Raw genomic sequence first — 12602 nt, 5'->3', positions numbered from 1 at the left:
AGAAAAAAATATTTTAAAAAATCAGTTAGCATATATCAGGTACTTCTAATATGGGGTGCAATGCTAGTTTCGTTTAGTTTAGTTACATTAACGTCCCATTTTAAAGCTACACTAGGACTATTTTGGAATGGACCTAGTAATTTTGAACCACGGTCAGATGACGAGGACGACACCTGAGCTGTCACCCCCTCTCCACACCACACCACACCAGCGGGAGGACGTTTGACCCGGACGGATTTAACGTGCACTAGACCCGCTTACACGACGGTTTTTTGCTGGAATCGGGCCACGAACCTAAAATCTTCACCGGTTTCCGAAGTCGAGACTTTACCACCAGGACATTGCGGCCCAGGTGCAATGCTAGATATATCAGATAGTACTAATATGCAATGCAATGCTAGATGTATCAGGTAATACTAATATAAGAAAAAGCACTTGACAAGATTTTATTTTTAGTTTCTTTTATTGAGAGTAAAAAAAAAAGAAAAAAATGAAATACTGCATTAACAAATATTTAAAAGCAATAGTTGTATACATATAATAAACAAACAAACAAAATTAAAGTTCTTTCAAAAGATTAAAGAATTTGATATAATTTTTTGATACATAAATTTATCACTTGCAATAATTGTTTTAATTGAAATATAAACATAATTGCATAAGTTGAAATGTTAATGTGTTTAAGACAATACACGGCATCTCCATTTAATCTAAAACAAAAGCCAAAGAGAAAATTATATTTGTTTTTACTACATGTTTTTAAAATATATGCACAATAATGCTTTGGAAAACAAAACAAAAGTACCTAAATTTTTCGAACACACATAAGAGACCAAATTTTATTTGAATCTAAAAATTATAAAATTCAAAATCTACAAAAAATATGGAATGTTTAACTTAATTTATAAGTACTTTAATTCTTCATTTATCAAAATTGTTTGATTAATTCTTTATGTATCAAAGTATTTGCCAAGCTGAGCCTTGAAACCTTTCTAAAGGACGGGGGGGGGGGATCCAATTTAATCTAGAGTTTTAGAGCCAAATGAACAAAAAGGATAAATAACAAGATAGATACAGATAAAAAAATATTTAAAAATTAATGCATGTTTGGTATTTAATTTATTTAACATTTTAAGCAATTTTTTAAAAAAATTGATTTTTTTTTCTTATTTTAATGTTGGAGTAATATATGTTCTATCAAAATTTAGGCTACCCTATTTGAGTCACAGCCTATAGTATTAAAAGCCCTGATTTTACAAAACAAATCTGGAAGTATTTTTTAAAGATCAAATCATTTTACATGCATACAAACAATTCTGCTTTAAAATATTGTGTAGAAATCTTTATTTGCTCAATATATATATATATATATAGTCTGTGTCATTCATTATAATACTTCGCGAAGATTTAACATTTTTTTTTCACCTTTTAAAATTCACTATTTACAAAAACCATGAAATGTAGTTTATTTCCATTACAGAAAAGAAAAGACGAAACATATTAATTATCCATTTCCAAACATAAATAAACAAGCACTTAAATAAATATGAAGTTAGTAGCATAAATACACAAAAACGGTAAAAGGATTGAACATGAGACAAAAATAGATTTAATATATAAATGAATAACCTTTGTTCCGTTTAGCCATTGTTTATAAAAGTTATTCATATTGTGCTATAAGCACCATCATAAACACTCCAATTAATAGTGCTACAACTTCCTTAACCGACTGCCAAAATTTTGTATCTTCTAATAAATCTGGAATAACAGACACAGTTGCAATGTAAATAAATCCACCAGCAGTAAAAGGAAGAATTAAATTAGTAACTCTGTCATCCATTCCTTCTGCGAATAAACTACAAGCTGTTCCAGTAATGGCACCAATGGCAGTAACCAACTGAAGTAAAATAGCCTGGAAAAATAATATTGTCAGTCATATATATGTTACTTATTTTGTATACTAGAAGATAAATAAGAAAACTACAAAGAAGTTGTTCCTGCTCTGCCAAAGCATTCGGAGACAAATGAATGATAAATATTACAACAACAATAAGATGCTCATATCTTATTAGCACTGTAGTATGGCCATGGTACAATCCCTCTTATAGAAGATATGTCCTGCCATTGAAGTGGATGTAATTCAACCTCAGACTCCTATTTAACACACCAGGGAAATAAGGACTAACCTCCATTCCCAATATTTAGGTTCATAACTCAATCCAGTTTAGTCATACAAATGTGCCCTCCCCTCTCTTTGTTTCAAATATGAGTGCCAAGAACATTTTACTAAACTGATTAACAGTAACAGCAGAGTTGTATAGAAATTTAATGTCATAATTTTTTATTTGCTTTTTTGTAGTACATTCAATTGGCTCAAACAAAAACAAAACAAAAAATATATATATATAATTTCCTAATATCATGTATACCACTTTTCTAATTGAAAGTATATATCTATCACTAAAAGTTACAGTTACAAGAGTACATTCCTATATAAATTCTTTCAGAACTTACAAGTTGATTTAAAAATATCCTTAACTATAATATCTGCCTATAGTTGTTTCATTAAAAAAAAAAAAAAAAACCATGCTGGTATTTTTTAAAAATTAATTCTTAATCCAATCTGAATTAAACGATATAAAATATATAACAAACCCAAAATCATCGAAAATGTTATATTTTTAATAACACTTGCAGCAGTGTGCTCATAAGTACATGGCTATATGGGGTATGTTAATTTGCATTGTTTTATACCCTAGTTTATAACATTACGCGACTCGGCAGAAATACATATTAAGATCAAATTTCTGACAGAGCTTTCTTTCTTTTATTCTTTAAAATTTATAGTAAAGTTTCATCGATTATTTAAATATAGATGTTGTTAATATTTTTATAGTTCATATTAAAGTTGCTTTAAATTTAAGTCTTTTTAGAGCTCATTAAAGTGATAATTTTGTAATTAATTCCAAAAAGTTCTGACATATTGTTGTTTCTACAAAACATTATGGGGAGAGGGGCGAGGGAATTCTTTCTAAAATCAGTTACTGTATTCTAAGCAGTCTACTGCCCAACAGAATGGAGTTGATTCATTTGTAGAACTAAAACACATTCAGGTACAATACCTAAGAATGAATCTGAAATTCATAAATAGTAATTGTTTTTTAATTACTTAATTATGCCTAATTATTGTTTAGTTTTTTTTTTTACAATTTTTTTTTTTTTTTTTTGCATTTTTGAAGAAATAGCAGCTTTTTTTTTTTTTTTTTCAATGAAACAAGTCATGAACTTTTTTTCTACCCCAAAAAACTTTAAAAAGAAAAACATTTTTAAAAATTTTATTTTATACAATATAACTAACAAACTACAATTCTAGAATATTAAAAGTTAACAACAATCCCTCTTGGCGCAGTTCTGCCATTAGATGCACAAAAAAAGATTAAAATATAAATTACTATGAATTATTAAAAAATTCTTTTAACTAATTTAAGATACAAAAAAAAACATGCCTGACTATACAAATTGATTACATGTCAACAAAGAAATATAATGTATCAAATTATACGCTGTAAGTCAATAATGCCTTTCTCAATGAAACAAAGAACATTGCAAATTTATTTTATATTCTTTTCTGGGACATATGAATGAAAGGAAACATAAGAATGGTTTTTTCTTTTATAATAACTTGAAAAAAATTTAGATATTTAATGAATAAAGCTTTGTTCTAAAAATATGAAATCTTGATATTAATGTGCGAGTTTGTCCAATTCTAAGGGCACAGCATTGAACCAGGAATTATTAAATTAGGTACAAGAAGACTTTAGCAATGGAATGACAGGACATATCTTCTATGGAATGATTTTTCCATTGAAAATTTTATTAGAAATATAAATTAAAAATTAAGCAAAATTTTGCTCTGTCTTCAGAATAAATTTTGATAAAGATAGTCCTAAAATGATTTTTATATCATCTTGAAGTCAAAAAATAATAACTTAAATAAAAAATTTAACTGCCAAACATTCCCCCCCCCAATTTTAATAAATTTTAAAAATATTTTATAATAATATTTTATTTTTATAATAATATTGTAATTATTTTTATTGTTGCTATATGTATCTTATTCTGAGTTTTCTACCATAAGTAAAATATGAAGAATAATTTTATCTTTTGAAAACTGAGTACATAAGAATTGCTGTTAATCTTCAAAAATAAACAATAATCTTTTTTTTTTTTTTTTTTTTTGCGGTTTGCTTTTTTGTTGTTATACATATTTTTTTATAGGATCGATAAGATATTACAAAAATCAGGAAATCTATTCAGTAATACCATAAAAACTTAAATGTTGAAGTTACTATCCTTAAAATTTTTACAAGTATATTTCTATACAGAAAAGCAAGTTATTATAATAACTGAGGGCCAATAACTTTCCATTTAAAATTCAAAAAGATAACCGAGAATCAAGAAACACAATTAAGTTAATGATAAGACAATAGAATAATGAACAGAAAAGTATAAGGATTCTAAAATGGCACAATATAAATGTCTATCAAAATGTGGAAATTAAAATATTTTGTTAGAAGAACTATTATGTATGAACCCAATTTAAAATTTAATTAGGTTTTTCATAACCAATAATCATAGCAAACTTATTAGTCACCAAATATAGTTATTTATAAAACAAACTGGTCAAAATAATATTAATGAAGGCAAGGGTGGATATAGACTAACATTTTTTTTTAGGAAGAAGTGGTGTCAACAGTAAATAATAGCTTTGAGTATGGAAGTTTTCTAGAGGGGTTTGAGTTAAAATAAAATGCACTTGAGAGGCAAAGAAAGAGACATTTAGGATTAAGCTGGGTCATTATATGCTGTATGACTTTATTTAAAAAGTAAAATAAGAGAAGATATTTTCAAAATTTAAATAATTAATTTTGTAGAAAATAAAAAGAAGTATTATTGCACATTGTTACTATTGCAAAGATTTCATAAATATCAACAGTAAACAATAAATTTACCCTTAATTTTTTGACTGTATAGTAATTTATAAATAATACTAAGAATATATATATAATACGAACATGCTGTTTCTATAAACATGCCGTATGGACTCAACTATACACATTGCATTACATCTAGTGTTCCAAATATGCATGTTTACACAAAATTCTCTGACAGTTAATTAACTGTTCAACAATGAAGCTTTTTAATTTTTTTAAAAAGAAGGTTGGAAATGGAAGACCACAAAAAGATGTATTATAAAAATAAAGTAATTCATTTAATTTTTTCATTTAAAAGATTTGATCAAAGTTTTCTTTTTTTTAAAACAATAACCAAATCAATTAATCAAATGCAATTAACCCTGCCACTATATTTCTTCTAGAAAACAAAATGCTGTCTAAGATTTAAGGGTATCATTCCCTTCTTTTAATTGTTTTTGAATGAGGGAGAATAAAGTAAGAATTTTGCAAAATTTTTCAGATTTAAAGCGATCATTTAATTAAAATTTTGAATTCTGCTTTAGAACAGAACAATAGCCTTAGGAGGAATAAAATATTTATACCTTCCGCTTTCCACATCCAGACCGGATAAGAATGGCAAAATCTCCTATTTCATGAGGAACTTCATGGAGCAAGATAGTCATAGTTGTCACTAAGCCTATGCCCGATCCAGCTATATAAGATGCACCAACAGCCAATCCATCAGTAAAATTATGCATGAAATCAGCAACTAAATTTAAATAACCAGCGACCATGATATCTTCTTCGGAATCTAAAAATACATAAAATAATCATGCATTTATTTGTAGTATAGAAAATAAAGAAATAATTAAATGTGAAGTATCATTTGATAATTTAAAGAAGTATGAAATTAAAACTGGGATAAAGTTGTTCAAAATATTTAATTTTGATTTTTGAAATTGAAATAAATTTGTTTTGAGAAATCATTATTGGTACTAATGGTCTTTTAATAATAATAGATATTTTTAATTCAAAAGCAAAATTAATTAATATTAATTTTCAGCAATATACTAAAACAGTATTTTCAAACTGAATTAATGGAGAAAGCTATGCAATCAATCTACTAGCAAAATATTCCTGAACAAGATGTTGATATTTTTTCCTTCCTTTAGGGATTTTATTTCAATTCAGTTCAGAAAAAGTTTTTAATTTTCTCTACATTAGCTTCTAGACATTAATTCAGTCGCCAACTATTTATATTTAATAACTACCAATTTTGAGAAATAAATAGAACAAATTACATTATCTAATGCATAACTGATTCAATACTTGTGTATAAACTATATGCCAGTAATTAACAAACACACACACATACGGAAAGAGAAAGAAATGCAAAAAAGCTTATGATCTCATGCTAATAGATTCTTTAATAACTAATGTCAGCCAATTGAATAAAATTAATACATTATTACCAGGATTGTTACCAATTTTAAAAATCTTTTTTTCTATAATATTCAAAGAAAATGAATGAAATATGATTCAGCTGCTTAGAAACTGAATATTAAGTACACTCATTTAGACACTCAGAGGACTAAAGTGCTAAATCATTTTTTTTTCAGTAATTAAGTTATCAAGTTACTAGTTTATAAATGAATTTAATTCAATCCAATGTATCACTTTCAATATTAAATTGGCATTAATGATTATATCAATTATGGCAAAAATAAATGCTATTTTTAAATACATATGTTCAGAGTATATTATGAGAAGTCTATGGGAACAATAAGAAAAATAAGGGTACAAAACTATAATACTGCAGCTCACAATGATAATAAGTGCATTAAAAAATCTTCCAAAGCAGACAAATTTTCTTTAAATAATCCATTAAAAAAATCTACATTTTTAACTAATTATATATGAATTATAAATAATCAATATTAGATGCTGATATCTGATACATGTACATACACTTCTTATATAAAATGTATAAAGAAAAGAAAGAAATTCATTGGAGTAAAAAAAAAAAAAAATATTCTTAAAAATCATTATTGCATAGCATTTTTTTTAATAAAAAGGCAAGATTAGAAGCAAGCATATTCATTGTCATATTACATGTTTGTACAAGAACTTACAAGTATTTTTTTTTTGTGAGAACTAAATGCTGTTAATCTCAAAATTCACCTTAATTTTGTTTTTGCTTCTAAACTGGTGAATCAAAACTCAGTGTAAGATCATACAGAACTCAACCGGTACTACAAATTTTCACTCTTCATTATTGTTTCTTCAATAGTAACATTAAAAACTCGATTTAATACATCTCAATCAAATCTGATGTATAAATATTTTAAAATCACTTCTTTTTAATATATTGTTATAGTTAATATTCTGTGTTTTAGGGTTGCGGTAAACTTTTCTGCATAAGAAAATTTTGGGAATGAAAAATGTATAAGCTTGATCTAAATTTCATGCAAAAAATATATAATCCTGATTGAAAAAATGACACAGAATAGATAATTAGCAACTATATCATGAGAATCAAGAGAAATACGAGTTGTCAAACTGAGCTATAAAGTAAATAAACAGAGATAAAGAGAAAAAGGTCTGTGTCACACATTACATGCAAATTGTTTATATTAAGACTGCAAGCTAAAGAAAAATTCAAGTATTCTTTCTCTATTTGATGAAGAAAAAGTAAAGGCATTAATGGTTAAAAACTTATTGTATCCTGCAACTACCTAGAGTTTGATTAAGAAATAAACAACTGCCAGTCCCATAATTTTGAAAGCCTCAAGACAAAAATTAATTTTTGTGCTTTCACTTGATTTACAAAGGCCATGCACTGAAAGCTATTTGAATATTGTTTGGATTTCAGAACATTTTAGAAATTTTTATGTTTTTTAATTTATCAACAGATCAGTACATTTTTTTTTCAGTTCATAAACTATTTTGTACATCAATAGTCTTGGGAAATTTTACATTGAAGTATATAGAATAAATTTATTATTTTATTTAAAATCTTCCTATACATGGTATTATACTGAAATCTTGAATGCAATTTAGAATTGATTATAACTATTTTGTCATTTTACTTTTCCAAGCAGATTAAATTATTATCAATAAGGTTAATATCTGATTTTGAAAGACAAAAGGTAGGGATTTCCAAAATTTGCATTGCAAATGGTCTTCATAGAACTATATATGGTCCTGTGATGGCATGCCAGCAATTAATTACCCCTCTCCCTTGGAAAAAAAAAAAAAAAACTGCAACAGAATGCATGCTGATTGGTTATTTCATAATTGGATTTTTCATCAGTAGAAGCGATTAACATTATAGTTTTACCCTTTAAAGGGCCATTTTTTTCTAGTCATATTATGTTAAAATATTTTTAGGCTTGAAATTAGAATAAGAAAAAGGATTCATTTAGCTTATTAGATAAATTTAATTTGATTCATTAATTAATTTGGTTAATTAATACTTAAGTAACAAATCAAGACACATCATTATGTGTAAGATAAAGAACTGAAGCATCCAAGTCACTGTCTTTCTAAAAAAAATTGTCAGAACTTATGCCAACCTACATAATTTCATACAAAGATTGAAAAATTTGGTGGGAAGCATACTTCCCATGGCCCTAGAAAGGGTTAAGAAAGGCCTATGAATACTACTAAAGTTTGTAAATGGCATGCAATTCATACATAGCCATGTGACCCATATAGAGATTTTATTTTTAATTTCCCACATCAATCAATTTTTCCATCGTAAAAAGAGAGAGATTGAAAGGGAATGGGAGTAAAATGATCAACCAGGTGATTAAGGTATAGATAGATTAGTTTAATGATGCATCTGTATTCCTTGTAAGGAAATAAATTAAGTTTCACATCTTTAGTGCAAAAATACACAGTCATATGTGTTTTTCACATACTGGCAAAGGTACTTAAAAAATTATGATAAGTAAACATATGCTTTTTCTTATAATAATTAAAAATGAAGTCAATTCATGAAATGATTATAACTTCTATGAAGAATAATAGAACATTTCATCCAAATGAATGCTGACTTGCACTAGGGTTTATGGCAAATTTTAAATAAGCATTAATTTTAAATTTTATGTATTATTTAAATGTAAATTTTGAATATGTATCAATTGACTATTAGTACAAGTTTTTTTTTTATTGTTTCAAAACAATGAATGCAAACCATTTCACCTTCACTATATATGTATTAGTGTATAATGAAAATTAATACAAACAACCAAAAATACTCATTAAATCATTACTTCATCTTTTTCTTATTTTTTTTCATTCTTCGGATATAAAAGTGATTTATTTATTAAATTATTAATAAGTAAGATTAATAATTAGATTTTTAAACAAAAATATTCAGTTTAGTTGCAATAATTGGTTTTACAATATCATCTTTCATAAAATGGCAATACAATTAAATATTTAAAAAAAATTACCTTTATTCGCTACAACAGAACTGGAATCGTCAGATACTTTTTCTTCATTTTTACATTCACAAGAATCTTTATCACAGCAAGCTTTCTTTTCTACAACATCATCAACAGTCTTATCTTCTTCACTTTCACTTGATTTTTGGTCCTTTTTTGAACTGGCTATGTCATCTTTTTCATTTTTAACTGTTTCTTTCGAAGGAGATTCTGAATGTGAATGGCTGTGCCCATGGCTACCTTTGACAATTCGGACAAATTTTTCAACCATAAGAAATACTACAATACCACCTAAAACCCCAAGTCCTACACTGAGATCATGTCCATGTACGTCAGATTCCTCACCACCATGTGAATGTGAATGGGAATGTGCATGAGAATCAACTGTATTAGAATGGGCTAGTAAGGCATGAGGTATCAAATGCAAGAAAGCATCACCAAGAAGTCCGCCGGATGCAAAACTAAGCAATACCTTTAACAATGGTTGATGTTCAATTCGATTATCGATAGGAATGAAAAATAAAATTATAAACGGTGCTGCGCTGATTAAAAGCGTTGAACCGATGGCTTCTACCCATAAGGTTAAGGGTTCCCTTGTTTTCGGCTTGACAGGAATTTTAGTTTCACTGTGGGAATGCGGTGCATATGGTTCATTTGCTTGCCTTGAGTATTTAAAGGATGGATTTTCACCATGGGAGTGACCTTCGTCGTGGGTATGACCATGAGCAGTAGCGTATGAAAACAAACATATGAAAATGATGAACATCTTCAATTTTAATGAAGAACACCGCGAGAAATCCATCTTACTACAATTATACGGTATAAGTACTACAGAAACTGGAAACGACTTGGATATAATATTCAAAATAAACGATGGATTTTGCTGTGATTTATGACATAGCCAAGTAGCATCACAGCATTCGCGGCGTTCAGTGAACTAGTGATGAATCTCAGTGACAACCAATGTTGTGGCCTAGTATACTGTTAGAGACAGGGTACATCTTTCATAGCACATAATCAATGTTGTATGTTTCTTTCCCGAAACCCTTGTTTTTGATTGGTCAATTGTTTGATCATGTGATGTAAATAACCATTAACACAAAATGTCCTAATTTCGTTTCCGGTGTCCTCATAGATCTACAAATATAAAAAATCCTGCTTGAGTATGGAAAGAAAACCTTCTGTTTTTTTTAAAGAAATAATATTTCTTGGTGTTATACTATTTGTAAATTGAATGATGTGGTACACATAGGTGATCTGTGATATATGATATACAAATCATAAAAACGGCTTGCAGAACACGTTAGATGGCATTCGGTCTATGGTTACTTCTTGATGGAAGGTATTCGCTAAGAAAGGTTTTTTTTGAAAAAAAGTAATAAGATTTTTATTTAATAAAAATAAAAAATATCTAGTCGTTTCCCCAAAAGGTTGCAATGACATCATAATACGGAAATAATTTTCACTCCACTTAAAGCTTTTCATCGACATCAAAACTATTTTGGTGTAATTTTTTTCTTAATTTATATAAATTCCTCAAAATTAATTTTAAACACAAATTTATAACAACGTTTTTCCTTTATATAATTGTGTGTAATGAAATAGCAAGAATATGAATAAATAATTCTGAAGGGTTTAAATAAAGAATAGCAATAGAGTTTTCAGTAAATTAATGAATATTGTCTAATTTATTTTAAGGCACAAAATTATTTTTTAAAAATAAAATTTTCAAACTGGCATTCTTTTTGTAAAGTGTGTAAAGAAGAAATATCTAGGCACTGACATAGAATGCGACGACCAATCTAATTATGCCAAATAAGATAACGACAAGAAAGACGTCCATGGATTTTTTCAGCAAAGGGGTTTTCAGACTAATAATTTAGAATCTTTTTTTTTTTTTTTTTTAATATTTTATGACATGAATGCGTTTTATAAACCCAAAACAATGTTTTTAGAGTAGCTTCACGTCAACAAATAAGAAATTCAGTCCATATTTTATTTTAGGTATTTAATTTAGGCAACAAACTCTATAAAGGTATTTAATTTTTTTATTATCTAATTTTTTTTGGATGAAATTAAAAATATATTCAAAACATTCGAGTAGATCGCTATAACAGAGACATTACAGGTGAGACATACGAATTTACATTCAATCCTTTTACTTTGTTTTAACTTTCTCATATACGAAATATACACAGAAGAAATACTATAAGCGTCGAAAATTGAACCTCGAAATTTAGAAGAACATCCCGCCTTCTAATCTGTCTAATTTCTGAAACATCTTTTAGAATTATATCTGACTATTTTTCTGTAAATATATAAATTCAAGAACACTTTCAACAAGAAGGAATGAAATTTATTATGTAGTTTTTAGACCGAATTTGAAGCTTTCAAATTTTGAACGATATCCATAAATAGAAATTTGTCCCATTATAAATGAACATGAATTACAAACTGGAATGAATTAGAATGATAACGTTTGAAACAGTTTTAGTGACTAAAGTATACATCCGTATTAAATTTTTAACCATATCCATCAAAGGATTACCGACTGTGGATAAACTGACATGATAACTCAAAAACATAAAGACTTACATATACGAAATTTGGTATGTGATCTTACAGTGAATATTGTATATTTCTATCAAAATTTGTTTCATTTGGCAGAAAAAAGATGCTTAAAATACATACTCGTCTTCTTCACTATATTACAAAGCTGATGTTGACCGTCTGTCAGTCTGTACTTTCAGAAACATGTAAATGCGATAGCTCAAAAACGCAATGATTTGAATATATTAAATTTAGTATAGAATGTTATGATTACAAGTATAGTTTTATGTCAAATTTTTGTTTGAAATGGTAGGAAAAAATTGCGTCTAAAACACAAATTCGATTTTCCGATATTATTGACCGGACGCCAGGGATTATTCGCCAAAAAACTCACGAAGAATGGCACGATAGATTCAGTAAAAATTCTATTCACATCAAAGATTAATATTTTTTAATTATTGTAAGTCAATTCCATACAAAGTGTTCTCTGGGTATTCTTTATTAGAAAGTGCGCGAGAAAGTTTTTGGGAGACTATTCTAGCTGGTTATTTAAAGTAATGTTTCAATGAATCTGCTTGTCTTTACAATCACTGTTGGATTGTAACTGTGTTCATGGTATATAGAAATCAATACTTCCCTTTCAATA

General features: G+C 27.5%; 1 protein-coding gene across 1 annotated transcript; it reads right to left on the bottom strand.

Moving 5' to 3' along the window:
* Window positions 1-523: 523 nt before the first annotated feature.
* On the bottom strand, window positions 524-10381 carry LOC129957533 (zinc transporter Slc39a7-like). Its single transcript, XM_056069882.1, has 3 exons — window positions 9416-10381; window positions 5558-5766; window positions 524-1912 (listed from the first exon to the last, which is right to left on the bottom strand). The coding sequence occupies exons 1-3, from the start codon at window positions 10206-10208 to the stop codon at window positions 1661-1663; spliced, it is 1254 nt and encodes a 417-aa protein (XP_055925857.1). The 5' UTR covers window positions 10209-10381; the 3' UTR covers window positions 524-1660.
* Window positions 10382-12602: the final 2221 nt, after the last annotated feature.

This window comes from Argiope bruennichi, chromosome 11 (assembly GCF_947563725.1).
Source record: "Argiope bruennichi chromosome 11, qqArgBrue1.1, whole genome shotgun sequence".
Taxonomy (NCBI): domain Eukaryota; kingdom Metazoa; phylum Arthropoda; class Arachnida; order Araneae; family Araneidae; genus Argiope; species Argiope bruennichi.
The sequence above is the reverse complement of the archived record's forward strand: the minus strand, read 5'-3'. Positions and strand labels throughout refer to the sequence as shown.

Excerpts from the sequence above, each read along its gene's own strand:
- LOC129957533 (XM_056069882.1), bottom strand. The coding sequence starts at position 10,208 with ATGGATTTCTCGCGGTGTTCTTCATTAAAATTGAAGATGTTCATCATT. Across the intron at positions 5,767-9,415 it reads TTCTGTTGTAGCGAATAAAG|ATTCCGAAGAAGATATCATG; the intron begins GTAATTTTTTTT and ends ATGTATTTTTAG. Across the intron at positions 1,913-5,557 it reads CTGGATGTGGAAAGCGGAAG|GCTATTTTACTTCAGTTGGT; the intron begins GTATAAATATTT and ends TTATTTTTCCAG.